Below are 20,066 nucleotides of genomic sequence, written 5' to 3'. Positions count from 1 at the left end.
CGTGCGCGAATATAGTGCTGGTTTCATTACGGGTGTCTTCGTTGACCCGTACAGCAACTCTATGTGAAGGTAGCAATCAAATATTTCATAGATTTGGACTCAATAATGTATGTGTGTTCTTAATTTAAGTTGATTTATCTTGATTTGAACATTACATTGATTATAATATCTGTTCTTGTATTTTATGTATATTATGATTTGATGTATCATTGTTATGTTTAAGGTATGGCGGCTTCGAAAAGGTGTCTTTTGACACCTGTTCCGCCATACCCTTCACTGTGGAGAATCCTAACAAATGAAATCATTGAATAAATGCAGACTACTACACTTTTTTGCAGTTTGAATAACAGTAGACAGCGAAAAATATATGGTGGTATAGATGTACAGTACAAGTACAAACTGAGATTTCTTTTAAAGGAAATAGAACATTCATAGCATTGGTATTTCGAATATGTATGGCCTAAAGCATACGCTGCGGCATTAAGAAAGTCATAAAAAACTATTTTACGGACGTATGATGTATTATTTATGATTTTTTTTGTTTATTCTTTTGTGGGACAGCGAAAGAGTTTGTGTGTCCGATAAACCACCTGCAATGCAACCTGGGATACTGCATCCCGCAGCACATGAGGTGTGACGGGAAGATGGACTGTTCCACTGGGGAGGACGAGGAGAACTGTGGTACGGATGGATGGATGGATGACTGAATGAATGAACGAACGAATGAATGGATGGATGGATAATGGACGAGTGAATTAACGAATTGAATGGATAGATGAATGGATGAATGAATGAATGAATGATTGAAGGAAGGAAGGAAGGCATTGAATGAATGGATAGATGAATAGATGGATGAATGAATGATTGAAGGAAGGAAGGAAGGAATTGAATGGATGGATGAATGAATGGATGGATGGATGAATGAATAAAAGGATGAATACATGAATTGATGGATGGATTGATTGACAAATTGATAAAAGGATGAATGCATAGATTGATGACTGGATGGATTGACAAATGAATAAAAGGATGAATGCGTGGAATGATGGGTGGATAGATGGATGAGCGAAACAAGAAAATGAATGATAAAATGAATGAATCATTGTAAAACGAAGGATGAAAGCACAGTAGTAAGGAATCAACGAAAAACTTGTTGATTGGTAAAAGAAAGGAAGGGACTAGGGAAATAAAAAAAATAATGTTTCAATGTATAAATGGATGGAAGGGTATGGACGGATGAATTGATTAATTAATCAAATAAATGAAAAGGAAATAAACATAGGGATACATTAAAGATTGAAGCCCCTACACACATCCACACACAAAAGCACTCACATGCAGGCGCGCGCACACACATACACATATTCATACACATACACATACACATACACACTTCCAATTACACACACAGACACACATATCACACAGGCATCTGCGCACACATACATACACACAATCACGTGCATACATAAACATGGTATCACACACACACACACACACGCACACACATGTATACACACCACAGAGACACATACACACAGAGAGACACACACAGAAACACACAAAAAAAGCATGCCTTGCATTGATAGTTATAAATTCGTTGCTTTTACTATTACAGAGGGTTACGAGTGCCCTGGCGCCCACCGTTGCAACAGTTTCGGCAGCTGCACACCCATGGAGAACCGCTGTGATGGCATCAGGCAGTGCCCAAATGGAGACGATGAGTTCAACTGCGGTAAGACTTAAGCTTTGCCAACATTACTGATTGTTACCTTTGCCACAAGGTTATATGATTTTGGATAGTGTTGTTGCATATGCCTGTGTGTGTGTACGGAAATGCACAGGCCTTGGACACGTACCGAGCACAAATGTGGTTCGTTTCCGGAAATTTGTGGGTGTGCCGATGGCCCGGACAGGCAGTGTGTCCTGTTCGACATGTCCCGTAAATCGCTAAAAATGTCAAGTTTCCGGGTGCAACATGCAAGAGTTTGTTACCTAGAAACTCAAAGCTTTACATGCAATGTTTGTGTGCGTGTGTGTGTTCGTGTGTGCGTTCGTGAGTGTGTGTGTGTGTGTGTATGTGTGTGTGCGTGTGTGTATGTGTGTGTGTGTGTGTGTGTATGTGTGTGCGCGTGTGTGTATGTGTGTGTGTGTGTGTGTGTGTGTGTGTGTGTGTGTGTGTGTGTGTGTGTGAACATGATAGATCAAGAATACCTCAGTAAGTAGTCTTGATATTTGGTACTTGGGCAGAGACTTCAAATCAATTAGGTTTCAAGCAGTGCAGCTTTTAGGATAACACATTTTTACTTTCGATAAAGTCGAGGGAAAATTGGAATGTTTTCTTCATATACATCAACCCAATAGTGTTATTTTACAAGTATGTTGTATCCTACAGGTATCGAGTGCCCCAAAGGCTGCAAATGCGAGGGACTGTCTTTCTTATGTCCAAACAACAGGTTTGACGTAACCCTGGATAAACTGACCAAACAACTTCGAAAACTGTGAGTGTTGAACTCAGTGCTTGGTACTAGGTAAAATCTTCCTTTATTTTCGCTTCAACACATCTAGTTAATTCAATTACAAGTGTGTTGACCAGTGATGTGTTGTTACTGTGATGCAGCTAAGGCCCGACTGTTGGAGACCCTAGATATATTAACCACAGGCAGTTGATTGGTTGTTTAATCAATTTGACATACTTTTATGTGTTAACCAATGACGTGATGTTTCAGTGACGCCTCATAGTTATCCTAGACAGTAGACTGGTTGTCTAGTTAATTTGACTTATGTGTTGACCAATGATGCGATGTTTCAGTGACGCCCGACTTGAAAATTCCTCATGGGCATCCCAGACAGTTTATAGGTTGTCTAGTTAATTTGATAAGTGTATTAACCAATGATATTCTGTTTCAGTGACGCCGGACTGTTGGGCATTCCTCATAGTTATCACAGACAGTTCACTGCAATTGATTGTCTAGTTAATTTGATAAGTGAATTGACCAATGACGTGTTGTTACAGTGACACTCGACTGTTGGAGATTCCCTATAGTTATCCCAGCCAGCTGATTGGTTGTCTAGTTAATTTGATAAATGTATTGACCAATGATGTGTTGTTACCGTGACACCCGACTGTTGGAGAGTTCCTATAGTTATCACAGACAGTTGATTGGTTGTTTTATTTGTTAACTTAGTTTGTTAAATGTTTTGACCAGTGGCGTGTTGTTACAGTGATGCATGCGCAGCTAACGCCATACTGTTAGAGATCCTTGATATTCACAACGTACAGACAGTTGATTGGTTGTCTAACTAATTAAATTGTATTGACCAATGACGTGTTGATGAAGCTATGCAACTAACGCCCAAAAGTCGGAGATCCCTGATATTCACCCCGGACAGTTGATTGGTTGTCTAGTTAATCTGATCACGTGTATTGACCAATGCTGTGTTGTTACAGTGATGCAAGCAACGCTGTACTGTTGGAGATCGAACGGGCGATTAAGACGGACGTTAACGGAACGGCACTCCAGAACGAAACTCTGCTCGACCTGACAAACTTCAAGTTGATGGGTGAACTGTAAGTATAAATTCACTACCAAGTTCTTAATTATGTTTACAGTGAAATGAGTAAAGCATTCCTTCATGGGATGCCCCTTTACGCATGTTTTTAAGGCATGCCTAAATATTGCATTGCATTGTATTGCCTATTAGAAAATAGTTACGTACCTGCAGGAAAAATTAACAGACAGTGTTTTTGTCTGGTACCACGGCTGCCGTTCTGAGAGCAAGCATTCAAAGCTGAGAAAATATCACAAGGCTACAGATTGAAAAAGAATGCTAAAACTCGAAAATTATTCAGATGTAACATATAAATGTGTATAAACTGAACACTTGCAGTATGTGTGATTTGTGCCTTGTTTTTTTGTTTGTTTGCAGTATTTTGAGGAACGTAAGTTTGCACTACATCGGCAACAGCACACTGGAAGCGCTAGCCAACCTGTATTACCTGTGAGTTACCATTTTAACCTATACACCATGTACGATAAAGTTATGGTTTAATATTTTGAGAAAATCTCAATAGATCCAAAGAAATCTGAAATGCAAAGATTACATAATATGATAAGATACAATAGAAAGGACTGTTACTATATTTCTTGCAATAACAATCTAAAATCTATGTCCGTTATTTTTATCAGCTAATATTAGAAAATCAATTTCATTCAAAACATGTGTTAAAATTAAAATGAATTAGGAGCATGCAATAGTGGTCTTTAAATGGAAAGCAATAGCAACTTACATGAATTGTAACATTTTAAACATTAAAATGATTCATTCAACAGTCAACACTGAAAGATGTCAACGTCCTGCTTGAAAAGAAAATTTGCAACGGTGGTTTTATATGCTTGATTTATTCTGTCACATTTAATGGTTTGTACAATGTATACGCTGTAGTTATAAGTAATATAATCATTTGCATGATATTTTGCAGCGATCTTAGCGCCAATGAGATTACAACTATCGAGGGACAACCTTTCAAGTACCTCCGAAGGCTGGAGTTTCTGTGAGTACCCAAAACTTAAATATGCATTCTTAACCAGGGCTCAAAATACCACCTGTATATGCAGGTACAATTGGAGCTGTGCAGGTATTTCTGGTGTCTAGCTACCTGCACATAACCTGCAATGGTCCATGTTTTGTGTTTCATACATAGATGTCCTATTATGTAGGTGTGTATTGATTTTTCTTAGCTGCATTGGCTGTTACCACCTATAATGTATAGAAGAAAAAGATAGCAATGGATTCGTGAACAATTTTAGTATGATTCATACTTCCTAAATTCAAAGTGGTGGAGGTAAAATTTGTCTGGTGCAGGTAATTTTCAATGTTACCTGCACCAATGCAGTTATGCAAAAAAAAGGAGAAATATTTCGAGCCCTGTTAACATTCTACGAATTACCAACATCAATAATACAGTTGAAATGCTGACATCAGTACAGCCGCTATATTCGTTACATAAGAATCGTTTTAACCATTCTGATACGAAATGTATTTCGTTTCAAATTTTTTTTGCACTCCTTGTCAAAGCAGAGAAATGAATTCCGTCTCTACAATTTTTATTAATCTTTGTAAGTGTCGTGTAAATGTGGCAGTACTTTACGTTTGTGACCGCATCTGTAACACATCAGCAGCGCCCCCTAGCTGCACTGTGAGGTAGTGCCCTGTGAGGTATTACCCTAGAGGGAGCAACATACAGACGGTAACCAAAACATAGGCAAATGTAGCATCATGTGGTTCTGCATAAAGAACTTTCTGAAACTGTATTGCTGCATAATTGGTTTGTTTCTGTAGGGACCTCAGTGGAAATAAGATCTTCAGTGTGGACAACGGTGCCTTCATGCTCGCACCGGATCCATCCGATCCAACCGCAACTTCAAACCTGGTCAACTTGTAAGTCTAGTTAACCTTTATCCGCAGGGTAACGTTTATCGGTAGTTCTGAAATCAGGGTGTAGGGATAATACTAGTATCATGGCGACGGAAGATGGTTTCAAGCTTAATTTTTTTGAAGCATATTTTTAAAAACATTTCAATTCAAAACCACTGTCCACGGAATTTATGTCAACAACGGATATAGGTTATTCCGTAGTTAAAGATGAATTATCGTTATAGCCATTATTCAGATTTTATTAAGATTTTTCAGTACGCAAAGTAAACACCTTGTTAGGACCACCAAGCTTTTAAGAAGTCCGCCGACTATCTGAAGTGGGAATGACCACCGGTCTAGCTATGGCACGTGACATGTTCAACGTAGCAATATACACCTTTGTCACAAGGCGGCAATGATAGATCTAAAACGAGTTCAATGAGGCAAACAAAAGACTGTCCATCATAATTAGCAGTTCAGCCAATCATAGAATGGAAATTTAAAAAATCGACCGATAAGAGAATGGCTGCATGTGCGTTAAATATTTGCATTATTATATTTTTATTTTGCATCTCTTAAGGGACTATGGGATCAGTCTACGCTACCCTAAATTGCTACATCTTTCGGTGCAAAACACGACTTATAATATTTACTACTTGATCTTTTATTGTGAAAATCTGTGTGGTTTGGGGGAAAACTAAACGTGAGCTAATTTTAGAAATAAGTTTTGTCTGTTTGCCACATTGACCCCGTCTTCAATATTTCATGGCCGCCACGTGAGAAAGGTGCATTACATCTTGCACAATCCTAATATGCTATGTTGTCTTCTACCAGACTGGGTCAGTCTAGAGCAAATTTGGAGGATATCTCAAATATGTGATTCTGCACATATTTGCGTAAAGATATTATACATATAGTCAAAAACTTGTTTTAACATGAAAAATTATGTTAAAATCGTTTTGAAACGTTTAAATCGTTTTAAACACATTTAGAAATTTTCCAAACGTTCTAATGGAGGACAATATGTTAGATATCATTAAACAATAAACTTTATATTTAGTCCCATTGATATGACAGGTACTTCGAATTCTTAAACACTATCACGAGCATTTATATCATTACCATTCAAACACTAGCACAAGCATCAAAATGTACGCCAAATAGCAATTACTCAAGCAACTGGATAAAATTGATTTTAGAAACCGTCAGACGTTTCTTGCTACCTGATTGGCGTATCTTATATTATTACCTCGATGTCTACCCTTCATCGACGTATTAAAATTAACATTTTCAATATCTGATTTGCAGACGTCTTCAAGATAACCAAATCACAGAATTTGGTCCTGGAATGTTTGACGGTCTGACGGAGCTCAGTGAGCTGTAAGTAAAACTTTTATTATTATAATGGACTATGAGATAGACTGATATTATATTGAATACGAAAGTGGCTATGAAATGTTGAATTGTATCTTTTGTGTACTACATTGTATTTCGAAGCTATTTAGGCCTCTGACCTCCCCCACCCTTGAAATCTTGAAAAACGGCTTAGGCCGAAGATGTACCAAAGTTAAATAAAGGTTGAAAAAAAAAATCAAATTTGCCAAGAACGTTATATTAAAGTGTTTTATCCAAGAAGTGCTCTATCCAAGTTGTGCTCGGATTGGGTTCAGTTCTGGATGACCGGGATAGAGCAATCAATTGCATGAAGCCAGGATGTGCTTTGGTGTTCTTTGTATTTGATTTAATTGTAGTTAGACTCCAGGAACAATAGGTTTTATTATACTCTTGAACACAAGAGAAAACAAACAACAAGCAACATAAGCAGATGGTGAATATGCGAATCATAATCTGATTTGCATAATCAATAAGAAAATTGCATGAACCTGCTCGGTTCCAATGCATTGGACTATTGGAACATGTGACATAACAAGTAAGAGATGAACATTGAAACATTAACATTTTGCATATCTTATATCAGTTATAGCCCAGCCTGTGTTTACACAGTCTCTCGCTGGCTGGGGTTAATGACCCCCTCCCTGAGAGTGGTGGCGACTGTAAGGCCGGACGCTAGGAGCGCTGTTTTAGTCAGGCGTATCATCCATCTTCCATTCATTGCAGGCACACCGACAAATACGTATTCGTCTGCGTGGCTCTCACCCAGACCAAACAACTCGACACGTTCAGTCCTCAGCCCAACGAGCTCTCCTCCTGCGAGGACCTGATCGCCCGCCAGGGCCTGCGCGTGGTCATGTGGACCTTCGCAAGCTTCGCCATCCTTGGCAACGGTTACGTCATCATTCGTCGGATCATCGCCGACCGAGATCAGTCTCTCGGCAAGAGCCGAGTCCAAAACATCCTCGTTCTGAATCTCGGGATCGCCGATTTCATGATGGGGGTGTATCAGATGATCATAGCGTCTGTTGACGAGTTCTACCGCAACGTGTACATCTGGAACGATGAGAAGTGGCGCACAAGTTGGCTGTGCGAGCTTTCTGGCTTCATCTTCGTGGTGTCGAGCGAGGTGTCGGTGTGTTCTCTCGTCCTCATCACGGTTGACCGCTTCATCTCCGTCGTGTTTCCGTTCAAGACGGAGTGGAAGATCAACGCAAAGCAGGCTTCGCTCACGATGGTCGCGATTTGGGGAATCGTGGCCTTTCTGGGGGTTTTCCCCCTCATGGAGGTGCCGTATTTCCATGACGAGTTTTACGCTCGTTCCGGGGTGTGTCTCCCCTTACACATCACCGCTGAGCGCCCTCCTGGGTTCGAGTACTCCGTGGCCATCTTTATGGTCTTCAACTTCATCGCTTTCCTGCTGATCATGGTAAGCTACATCGCCATGTTCATCTCCGTCCGCAGCGCCGGCAAGGCGTCCGGAGAGGCCGCGGGAAAGCAGAAGGCTGGCCAGACCCAGACCATGACCACCCGGATGACCATGATCGTGCTGACCGACTTCTTTTGTTGGTTCCCGGTCACTCTCATGGGCATCATGGCGCTGACTGGGGTAGCCCTCCCCGGCGAGGTGTTCGCTTTCACCGCGGTCATCATCCTGCCGATCAACTCGGCTCTCAACCCCGTTCTGTACACCGTGTTGGCTATCAAGGCCAAGGGGAAGAAGAAGCCGCCCGGGCCGGTTCCTCCCGGTGGGAAGGGCGGTGTGGCCGGGAAGAAAGCCGGCGGCCCCGTAGGAGGGAAAAAGGCTGGCGGGCCTGTAGTTGGGAAGAAGGCCGGCGGCCCTGGCGCTGGTGGGAAGAAAGCAGGCGGTCCCGGAGGCAAGAAACCGGGCGCCGCTGGTGGAAAGAAGCCCGGTGGTCCGGGTGCTCCGGGAGGGAAGAAAAAGGCCGGCGGCCCTGGAGGCAAGAAAGTCGGTGGTCCTGGCGCCGCCGGAGGGAAGAAACCGGGCGCTGCGGGCGGAAAGAAGCCAGGTGGAGGAGGCAAGAAACCTGCTGGGGTCGTCGTTGGAAGGAAGAAGTAGGGGCTGGAGAAGGACGTTCTGCAATCACCCAATGTGGCAGACATGCGTAACATTTTAACCTTTTAAACAGAGATGGGTCCAGTGGACTGCTGACACATTCCAGTAGACAAATTCCTGCTGACACATTCCTGTATGTGGAGAAATTCACTCTAGCTGGTACATTCCCGCAGATGCTCATACCTGCGGGCATACTCTATCAGACAGAATATAACGCATCCCCGCGGACACATTTCTTCGATATTCCTGCAGACACACCTTCCTACAAACACATTCCTAGAAACGAATTTCTGCGAGGACACTGCTGTGGACACATTCCTATGCTATTCCCGTAGACACACATTCCTGAGGACACATTTCTATGATATTTCTGCAGACACACATCTCTGCTAATTTCTGTGGGGACATTCCTGTGGACACATTACTATGACATTACTATGATATTCCCGGATACAAACCTACCTGCTAACACATCCCTACATAAAAATTCCTACCGACACATTCCCACAAACACATTCCGGGAGCATTCCTGCGGACACAGTCCCGTCGGTACACATTCCTGACAACACAAACTCCTACGGGAGCACATTCCTACGGACACATTCCTGCACACAATTTAATACTATTACCCGGCCCTTGAGCCGTCGCCAAAAACAAGTCTTTATTCTTACAGGGCCCGCCACGTGTCTGTGTCCAGTCAGATGATTAGAAGCTATTACAATATCATAAACAATTTTGTGCATGGTTTATCAATATCATTGTATTGTAATCAAGATTACTACTGTACTTTAACTACACTGACTGAATGAAGACCTTTATTGTACACATAAACCCACTGGGTGAAGTACAGGTCGCAAAACAATGATCGTTGACAAATACTTGGAATATTTACAATGTCGACCAACACAACGATCATTTTGTAGGTATACATTTTTAGATTAACACAATAAGACATAACTATAATTGAACAGTTAGCTTTGCCAACTGTATTCGGAGTTTGATTCCTCTGTAGTCCCATTATGCGTTTAAATGATTACAAATTTGACAAGTTTAATGAATAATATTTGGTGAGGAATGTCAAGACTGCATGATGATGTACAACAAATGTTTCATTAATTAATATTTGATTAATTAATATAATTGAGCATTCAAGGCAGTAATTGCCCATGCTTGTGGATCTTTATCTTTATTCAAGCAGGCAAGAAATTTAAAAATCTGCGTTTCGTACGTTTTTGTCAGCAAAAGAAATGAAGCGTTATTACTCAGTAAGTCAATGTATTGTAATCTAACAATTGCAACAGATATAATGTCAATCAAGTCACTTTCTTTATTTTACAAGGCCATGTTGCTCTGCCATATGGATGACATCCGCGCGCATCAATTTTTGTCCGTTTCAGAAAAATGTTTTCGACCATTCCTTAAATTGTGGAAAGCAGTTGTAGCATGAGTGCATATAGGCTGTCAGTTAAAAAAACCTTAGAATGGATATTAATGTTAGAGAATGTCAATATCAGTTTCAAAGTCCAGAAATAGTTTTCGACCATTCTTTAAATCTTAGAAATCAGTTATAGAATGATTACATATGTTAGGCCGTTGACTGAAAAAAAGGAGAATGGATATTAATGCTAGAGAATGCCAATGTCAATTCCAAAGTTCAAGACGAAGCCGAAGGTGTGAAAGAACAGAAATGCAGAATTTATAGTTTGGTATACTATACTTTGTGTAGTTTATCATTTGTTCAACCTTCAAGACCACCTATATTTCATACAGAAGAGAACTTTTGGGGGGACCTTTTTTGGGATTCCTAGAGGATGTCATCCATATGATCAAATCAACATGACATGACATCAAACATCAATAACAACATCAGTGGTGGCAACAGATAGAGAGGGTGCAGTAGGGGATTTTCTTTAATTGTTCTGATACTTTGGGTTTTATATTATAATCATAATAAATGAAATGCCACTATATCAGCATGCGTAATGTGTCTCTTCAATCTAAATGCATTAAAATAATGCCTAAGAAAAAAGTGTTGCCTTTCCGAGTTTCCGACTGACCCTTGCGAAACCTGGCGATCCTAGTCATTTTTGTATCTTCATGAAAAATATTCATGAAAATATCATAAAGATATTGTGTGTGTGTTTCTCTCTCTCTCTCTCTCTGTTTGCTGTGTTTTTCCAAAAAAGCCAGGGGAATCTCCCCTGTACATTGACCCTTCAAATCCCTGTAATATAGCAAAGAACAGGTTTCCTGCAACCTATGACCCCTGCTCACTGAGTCACGTGTTCTATCTGCATAACGTGACGCCTCGGCAGCAGCCGATTGTTCATTTCTTGACAAAGACTGGTTCTGTTCAGGCAAACATTTGGGTGAGTCAAAATTTTGTGTTGGATTTAACAGTTCAACTTAGTCTACTTCAAGAATGACTTCTACCAACACAGATGAACTTTCAAGTTAAGCTCTTCATTGAGCTCTTCATTTTCATCATGCAGTTTCATCTTCATTGTCATCGTCGTTCGTCGACGTCAGTGAGATGTTCTCTTCTGAGATCAGGTTATGGCTGTGTTGATGACTCCGTCTTGATCGCCGAACACAGATCCAGATCACAACAACCACGAACAATATAATCACCAGCACCACTCCGACCACTATGATTGATGTCCCTAAAAAAAAACAAAATCCTGATTACAGTTGTATATTGTATACGTATACCATTGTGTAAGTAATATAGCTAATGGTTAGCTGTTAAATCCCGAACTCGTGTCACTCAATTAAAAAAAGCGACGCTCTCAACGACTAGGATCGTCGACGTGTACATGTAGACTATATGACATTCAGTAGATTTTGGCGATTTTCAGCGAAGACAAATCAGATGGCCGTATGACTACTAGGAGGTCACCGAGCACCACAGGCAATTAGCCAATAACGGAGTTGCAGGTACCATTAGTTCCACGCGTTCTTTTAAATGCAGTGGACTCAAACCAAGCGTATTTTAGTAGTGGTTTTGAATTTCGTCTATACATCTAAATCTTTCAGATAAAGTGGGCGATGACCTTGATAGAAACTTACTTGATGTCATCAGGAGACGACCCCCCCCCAAAAAAAACATTCCAATTTTCCCCTTGTAACCGGTCAATGAACGTCTATGCATCATGTGAAAGGATTTGTTGCACAATCAATTGTTAGACAGTGTAATACTAGAGTGTATTATAGTAAGACTTATACTATTGTTTACGTCTTTTATTATTGAAAAATACATAAAATTATACAACTAAAAGTACGAAGACAAAGTGAAGGCGGACTCAAGTTCTGCTCAACTTACTTTAGCGTGACCAAATATTGAAAATAATACATTACACAGGACTATAATAAGTAAATAATTAAATAAGTATATACATACATGAAAATACATAATGTGCGTGAGTCGATCCCCCTACCAGTAGAAAGAAAAAGCAGAGAATAGTCCCTGAACTTAAAGGATTTGTACATGTGGTGTAATCCTGTGTGGCCGACATGATGTTACAATTGACTTTAAAGGAACAGAGAGGATAAACATTTGTTTAGCATTATTAGAAAGAGTGTTGAAATTAGCTTACTTCTTGTCAACATGTCGACGATTCTCAGTTGACATTCCTTTTCCCTGTCTGTGACGATGGAGTCTTTTGTCGCGTTCAGGAACTGTTGATACGAGCAGGGGTCCGGGCAGCCTGGGACTGTCAGTAGGTACGGGTCATGGCCGCTGTCGCTTCTGTACCAAACCTCCACAAAGAATTCCCTGAAAGAGAATCATTCTTCATCCACCATGACAATGAAGAAAGATAGTGGATGCTATTTGAAACGTCTGGCGGTTTTCATAATCAGATATCCAGTTATGTTACAATTTTAAACTATATATCCGTACTCAAAATAAAGCGCTAAGCAACAAGCTTTCGGTCAGTCCTCTGATCCTTTACAAGTTCAAATGACCCAAAGCCGACCGATAGCGACACCCAATCGCCTTTGACCCTTTGCTGACGTCACACTTTCGGTGTGGATGTGTGACTTAAACTTTGGGTCATTTCAACTTGAGAGGGATCAGAGGACTGATCGAAAGCTTGTCGGTAAGTGCTTTATTTTTTATGAAACTTGAAATTGTAACATAATGTTGACTACCGTCACAGATGAAGTCCCATTCACATATATCTAGTTGCTTGTCAATGAGTAACTGCTTTTTGGCGTATCCTGTATGTAAATGCGGTCATCACGCTGAAACAACTATATTCTACCTTCTACACTGTAAACTTTATACCCATCAAAGAAGTACTGTTATCACCTGTCTCGATATAGCTACAGCAACTCAACGACAGTACATTGTGTTTTTTACTGTTACAAGGGTCTGTAATCGCCACTTTTACATTTGCAAATATGTAACATTTTCTATATTTTCCATGCCTTCACTCACTACACAAGTGGATTTTGTTAATAAATACAGCACCAACTTGTCTATGGTTACATTTATGTATGTTAACATCGTTTTCACTCTTGCTCTGTATGTATGTTTGGAGTAAATGCTTTATATATGTATACGTAAAAACATGCTTTTATCTAATACACACAAAATATGTGCAAATAAAATAATATAATATTATAAAAATTATGTCGCAACCTTCTTTACAAACATAAAAAAAAAAGAACTTAATTCTCTATCCGAACGTTTTACTACTACACAGGAGGGTTTGCGTCTTACCCAGAATCCTCCTGGTGTAGTTCCACCATGACGCATGCGCAATAAGGAGGATGAATGTAGTTAAAGGTGCCCAGCGCCGACAGAAGGCTAGCCACAGTCGCGTCGTGCTGCAATAGTAAGAGTGGCTGGTTTTAGTGTCTCCCCAATGCAATAACAAATGTATGTTTTGTAAATTTGTACTTCTGTTTAAAAACATTAAAAGAGGAACATTTCTTGACCTGAGTTGAAAAAAAAAACACCTCTATTCCATCTCACTCTCATTGCGGTCACACTGAGTGTACTAAGGGACAATACTATTTTTTCACTGTAAGGCTATTTTGATTTCATGATATGGACGACATCCGCGCGCTAAGGAAGAGCGCGAGTGTATTTTTTTCGACTACTACTATATCTGCGCGATTCGACCTCTGCTTGGAGAGTACCGCGCGCATCAATTTCCGGTCGTTTATAAGAGATAAAAAAAACTACACTGTAAATCGTACAAAGGAGCGGCAGAATGAGTGAATAAATGCTGTAAATTAAAAAAAAAGATATCCGAAACAATCAATGTAAAACAATGCCAATGTCTATTCCAAGGTCAAAATATAAGTAGAGGATGTCTAAGAACAAAAATTAAGAATCTCTTGTCCGGTATACCATGTATGTGTGTTCGGTCATTTGTTCAGCCTAGCTGACCACTTAGATTTTACAATGCATGCGACTTTTTATGGCAAAAAAATCATTCGCACGCTCGCATCAGTTTGGGGATTCAAGAGGATGCCATTCATATGATAGAATCAATGTAGCCTAATTTCTTGACAAGGCAATGGAGAAGTGACTTATTGCAGAAGAAGTACTTACAGCGGAGTACATCACCAGTTTTAGCCTCCCGTCAGGTAGGGTACCTTCTATAGCCTGAGTCATATTATACACAATCGCCCCTAGTAGAGGGCCTGGAGAACAACACAGATACACTTGCATTCATGCATGTAATACTTGATTCTTGAATATGGTACATCTTTCAGTTCAAGTATCGGGTTCAACGTTACGTTCATTGGCAATATTTTTTCTAACCGATATAGTTGTGTATGGATTTTGGCATGTCGTTGTAAGATATGGATTGTTGAAAATACAAAACATCAAAATCTAAAGGAAGAAAATATTTTGACACCACCGTGTTGTTGCCTACATAAAAATTGAGGTATTGTGTTTGGTGTGTGTGTTTCTGTGTGTTTAACAATATTTAGGGTTAGTAACTATCGAACCTTGGGATGGATTGCTGTAATAATATTTAGTTTGTGGATATGGGTGGTAAAGACATAGGTCAAGGTCAACACCCCCTGATGTGTGGCCTTGGTACGACAGCAGATGATTCGGGTTTTGTATCTTTTGTGGTGGACATGCTATGTCTTGACATTTTGGTGACCGATAGCTGTTCATGTTCATCCAAAAAGGAAGACGTCGTGTAGCTTTTTGCCCCCTAGGCAGATTGCTCCGGAACTGCCGGAACTCCATTTTAAAGAATAGTTTTTCTTTACGTACCACCGTGTAGCCTGTTTCTTTCCCTGTCAGAGAAGTCAGCTCGTAGGTCAAAGTTCCTGAACTCCGTCAGCTTGTCATAAACCTCGGGTGTTGCCCACACGGGGTGGGTTCTGTTGTGCGTTTTCTGAATCATACACAAAAATAATGAACTCTTCATCACAAACCTGTTACACTACGCAATGACACGATTGAACGGTTATGTAATTCAAACAGACATGCATAGATAAGTGTATACGCCATATTTGCAAGGTTCAACAATCCAACGTTCCTTAAATATGAAGTCTTCTGCAAACACAATACATCTACTGTAGGAATACCTCGCAAAACAAAGAATCCTGCAGTTTTCTAAGACCCCAGTGCCCTTTGTCTCCAGGCAGTCCCGTCCTCAGAGTCAAGTACTTGAAGAATTCCTGAAGACAAAATGAAGAAAAGTTCACTACGACGTCGGAAACAGACCCTTAAAATCAGTTAGATGGGGATTACGATTTCGTATGATTATCGTGTTGACTATATGGATATGACACACACACACACACACACACACATACATACACACACATACGCACACACACACACATACACAAACACACACACATACATACACACACATACGCACACACACACACATACACAAACACATACACACACACACACATACACACACATACACACACACACACACACACACACATACACACACACACACACACACACACACATACACACACACACACACACACACATACACATACATACATACATACATACATACACGCACTCTCATAGTAAACATCATGAGTCATACGCAATTTTGCTGTCACAAGATTCTCGGGTAAAATTAATATACCCTTTATTGCAATATTCAAAACACGAGAAAATGTACCTACCATGCTCTATAACACGAAAGAAAGGACAATTAAGTAATAAAGATTTCCAAAAACATGCCACAAGCATCTCCCTTACTTTGTTGTCTTGGTCCATTTGTAGATACTCCTGGTTGGTTCTCTGGTATTCCTGCTTTAGATAGTCAAATCTGGGACATGGTGGCATTCCCAGCAACTAAAAAAAGGTTGTTTTATTGTTAATTTTGATATGGAATTTTTAACGTAATATTTGTAATCATCACCCACATCACACACATCACACCAATATTGTAAATAAACGAATGTAATGATTCCCCAAATCTTAAGAAGTTGTTTTCGTTGGCAATATATTGTATAAGGGAATATATTCTATCATACATAATATGTACGATGGTGAAAGGGGATATGTATAATCATGTATAACAGCCAAATTTTCTATATATAATTATGTATGATAGTGAAAGGGAATATGTATAATTATGTATAACGGTAAAAAAGGATATGTACAATTATGTATCTTACCCTTACATTTTGAATTAAACGTTTTAGCACTTTATATACCGTGCTCGAAAATCTACAGTCTAGCTCCAGGGTAACAGGACCCGGTGAAAACCTGGACCTTATTGTACATAAAAAAAATTGTATATGGGTGATACTCAAAACAATGTTCCATTTCGCTACAATGGAATCTGTTGGGTCGAGTATCTGACTAGCTCTGGCGTTTCGAAATCCTATCTTCATGTAAACAACACTAACTGACACTAGCTGTTAACTTACACCAAGATTGACCGTAGAAGTATGGTAAAGATGACTATCAACTCATGGAGTTTTTCATGGACTGGCAAGCCCCAAAACACGTGAACGTCTACCGGTATAATTTATTCATTTTCTAATAGGTCACTGATTTTTTTTCAGGTCAGTTTTATTCCGGACCGGCCCAAAATGAAAAACTGGTGTTGCACCGGGTACAGCAACCCTATGACACCTTTAGTGTAAGTTGCAAATGGAAAGTATATACAAGTGGGGCCTACAGCAAGCAGAGAACCTTACACTGTGGGGTACCACAGGGCATCTGCCTAGCACCACAACTGTATAGCATATATGTAAATGATATGCAGGAGGTGGTACAGAATGCATCATTAGACCATTATGCGGATGATAGCACGATTCACACGCTAGGACACACATTGGATGACATCCTAAGAACAGAAACCAAAACAGATTTACTCAAAATAGACTCAAGATAAACTCAAACTAAACTCAAACTCAATAGTAGCTCACCGAGTCTTCATTCTCAGGCTTAGTGTGGACGGGTATCGGCTGCCAGAGGATGTCCGGATTCCAGACTTGATTTCCGGAGGGAGGGAAGAAACCTGCTAGATTAGCCTGGGCACTCATCCGGGTTCTGTCTGTATCCGTGCTCCAAACCTGGACCTGTGTAAACCGCCAGTTGTGAGTGTATAACGCTAGTTAACCTTTATCCGTGGGGTAACCTATATGAACCTATATCCTTTTTTTTACGAACGCGTTATTTAGGGATATCACGTCCTCGGATGTTGCAATATTTTGAAAACTATGCAAGTTTATACCACCGTCCGTGGACTTGATATCTGCAAATTCCCTGTTTTCTTTTAAAACAACGGATTTAGGTTACCCCGGATAAAGGTGAACTAACGTTGTACCTTGAAAAGTCATGAGAGAGTGGTGCGTATACCCCTGTCACAATATCCACAATCTTCGGGTGTATCGATGGAAGATCGGCCATATCTAAGATCGACAGAAGGTTGCGCATATTTTTCACCTGAAAACCGTCCCTGTCACACATAAGCCATACTTTGTACGTTGTACAATTGTTGTGCATTGTAGTTATCATTATATCGTCGTCCGATCGATTTTCGCCAAATGTGACAGGGGTAGTAGTAATCTGTGCTTAAGTTAGTCTTTTTTGCCCACAACCGAGCCCTAAAACCGGATTTGCATTTTGGAATGCAGGGCACTGAAAACAGAATCTACAACAGCTATAAACATGTTATATGTAAACACATATCTGCCAAGCTAGACATATCTGGAATTGTGCATACACAACTGTAAACTTACAGCTGCAAACTTCGACCCACAATTGTACGGATTTAAAAGCAATTTGTTGCTGCTATACCTTTGTAAGCTTGTACATTGATGTTTTTTTTGTATCAACATTTATTGACTGTTTGTTGTGTTCTAATGGTGATCTTGAAAACTAAAGATAAGACCATATCTTTCCATTTAAGTAATATGTAAACTAATATGATATAAATGATTATATAAATATTTACCTGATATCTGCTGTACGATGAATTGAGGAAGTCCGGTCCGACATATCTACTTCGGAGAAATTGCCCCAACTCATACTGCTGCTGTATACCGACCTGTGTATAGCAGGGAGTAATTGTTTGATGCCTATATAAAATATTAGACACTGAGATGAACAACTACAATCATTCAAAATTTTCATAAAATGTTGCATACTGTACCAAAAGTATGAGGGCCAAAGATTTGATTATGAAATGTGCTCCATAAATGAATCAAATGCAACTAGACAGAGAGGCCCAGTGGCTAATAAAAATGCATGATATTGAAGTAGAGTTTTAGATTGTAGATTGCGTGTGTGTGTACATGTGTTTGAATTGTATATGTCAGGGTACAGACTCCGATCTGGTAGAATCGGCGATTCTACCGGTAGAGATCGCGATCGGGATTTCTGTTGGTAGGAACTCCAATTGGGATCTCTGCCGGTAGAGATGCCGATCGGAGTTTCTGTCAACAGAGACCCCGATCGGGATTTATTCCAGTACAGTCACCGATTCTACTGTTAGAAATATCGATCTGGTTCTTCAATGTTTGCAAACTTTTATATTACTAATCTAACTTGGTGTAGAGTGCTTGTTACTTATTGATAGTAAAGCAATATTCACAATTCGGATAAAGCAGAAAAATGGTTATCAGCCCCGTCTTGTTTGAGTCATTTCTAATTGGAATGTTGCTGGACTTGTCTGGTACTTAATATTAAAGTAGACTCTCAGCTATCTGGTTTAGCCATTGTTTTTTTCCAGCTTTATATGCATAAGAATGTGAATTTATTGGGCTTAAGCCAAACAGTTTCTTCTCTAAGTGACACAATTTGAGACAAATTTGAACTTGTGATGATCACTTAAGCCAATAAATTCACATATTTGACAATTCCCTATCAATATGCAGGGATATGAAGGGAATATGAATATGATCTCTATTGGTAGAGATCCCGATCGTAATCTCTGTCGACAGAAACTCCGATCGGGATCTCCACCGGTAGAATCAGCGAATCTGCAGGTAGAGATCCCGATCGGAGTTTTTTTTTTCTGCCGACAGAGACTACGATCGGGATCTCTACCGATATAATCGCTATTCTACCAGATAGGCGTCTCTACCCTGACATATATATGTGTGTGTAAATGTATTTGTGTATGTGTGTGCGTGGTTGTCTATGTATAATGTATGTATGGATGCACATATCTGTGTGTGTGTGTGCGTGCGCGCCTGTGTGTATACGTGTGTTAATTGAGTTATGCTACATACCCTGGTCAACTGCATAAAACCCTGTGGCCAGGTGTCCTCTGTGTTGGTATCATTTCCGTACACGTCATACGGAGTCCTGTCTCCGTGTCGATATAGCTGTATAAATGGAAAGATAGGTAATTTGTTATATTGCCTACCTTTATCATTGCATGAAAGAAAATTTTGAATTCTAATATTATCATGGAATGACTACACATAAAACAGCATACACCTACCAGGCTGACAAATTTTAGAGTCCTCTTGCCCCTGATGTGCAGACAGAGTAGGAGATTCACCAGCAGAATGTAAACAACACGACTGGTAGCACGACTGTCCGCCATCTTTGGTTGTGCCACTAGTACGGTTTAGGTGGCCGTCTTCTATTTTTCCGTGACGAGCTTACAGAATTAAGACCTAGGAAACGTTCAGTTGTTCTTCCATATTTGCTGGTTACATCTTCATCTACAGTTATTACTATACCCTGAGTCAGGCGCGCATG

At 40.0% G+C, this 20,066-nt stretch overlaps 2 protein-coding genes across 2 annotated transcripts in view; one reads left to right on the top strand and one right to left on the bottom strand.

Annotated features, from left to right (window-relative positions):
- Window positions 1-10,354, top strand: part of LOC118414559 (G-protein coupled receptor GRL101-like) — a 13,777-nt gene extending 3,423 nt beyond the window's left edge. Inside the window, exons 6-14 of the mRNA XM_035818671.1 lie at window positions 562-681; window positions 1,619-1,735; window positions 2,396-2,501; window positions 3,452-3,571; window positions 3,931-4,002; window positions 4,484-4,555; window positions 5,344-5,442; window positions 6,727-6,798; window positions 7,537-10,354. Coding sequence (XP_035674564.1) covers window positions 562-681; window positions 1,619-1,735; window positions 2,396-2,501; window positions 3,452-3,571; window positions 3,931-4,002; window positions 4,484-4,555; window positions 5,344-5,442; window positions 6,727-6,798; window positions 7,537-8,890 — 2,132 coding nt within the window. The 3' untranslated portion in view covers window positions 8,891-10,354. The remainder of the gene's footprint in view (window positions 1-561; window positions 682-1,618; window positions 1,736-2,395; window positions 2,502-3,451; window positions 3,572-3,930; window positions 4,003-4,483; window positions 4,556-5,343; window positions 5,443-6,726; window positions 6,799-7,536) is intronic.
- LOC118414560 (prostatic acid phosphatase-like) lies at window positions 10,154-20,066 on the bottom strand. Its single transcript, XM_035818672.1, has 11 exons — window positions 19,804-20,066; window positions 19,589-19,684; window positions 18,310-18,402; window positions 17,279-17,431; window positions 16,098-16,193; window positions 15,452-15,544; window positions 15,135-15,258; window positions 14,454-14,545; window positions 13,614-13,720; window positions 12,484-12,662; window positions 10,154-11,550 (listed from the first exon to the last, which is right to left on the bottom strand). Exons 1-11 carry the CDS (start codon window positions 19,906-19,908, stop codon window positions 11,372-11,374), a joined length of 1,317 nt encoding a protein of 438 aa, XP_035674565.1. The 5' UTR covers window positions 19,909-20,066; the 3' UTR covers window positions 10,154-11,371.

Source organism: Branchiostoma floridae, chromosome 4, assembly GCF_000003815.2.
Source record: "Branchiostoma floridae strain S238N-H82 chromosome 4, Bfl_VNyyK, whole genome shotgun sequence".
Lineage (NCBI taxonomy): Eukaryota > Metazoa > Chordata > Leptocardii > Amphioxiformes > Branchiostomatidae > Branchiostoma > Branchiostoma floridae.
The sequence above is the reverse complement of the archived record's forward strand: the minus strand, read 5'-3'. Positions and strand labels throughout refer to the sequence as shown.

Bases quoted from the DNA above. Each gene is read 5' to 3' on its own strand.
- LOC118414560 (XM_035818672.1), bottom strand. From the start codon at position 19,908: ATGGCGGACAGTCGTGCTACCAGTCGTGTTGTTTACATTCTGCTGGTG. The intron at 16,194-17,278 runs GTGAGCTACTAT...ACCTTTTTTTAG, and splicing joins AGCCTGAGAATGAAGACTCG to TTGCTGGGAATGCCACCATG. The intron at 15,545-16,097 runs GTAAGGGAGATG...TTTTGTCTTCAG, and splicing joins AAATGGACCAAGACAACAAA to GAATTCTTCAAGTACTTGAC.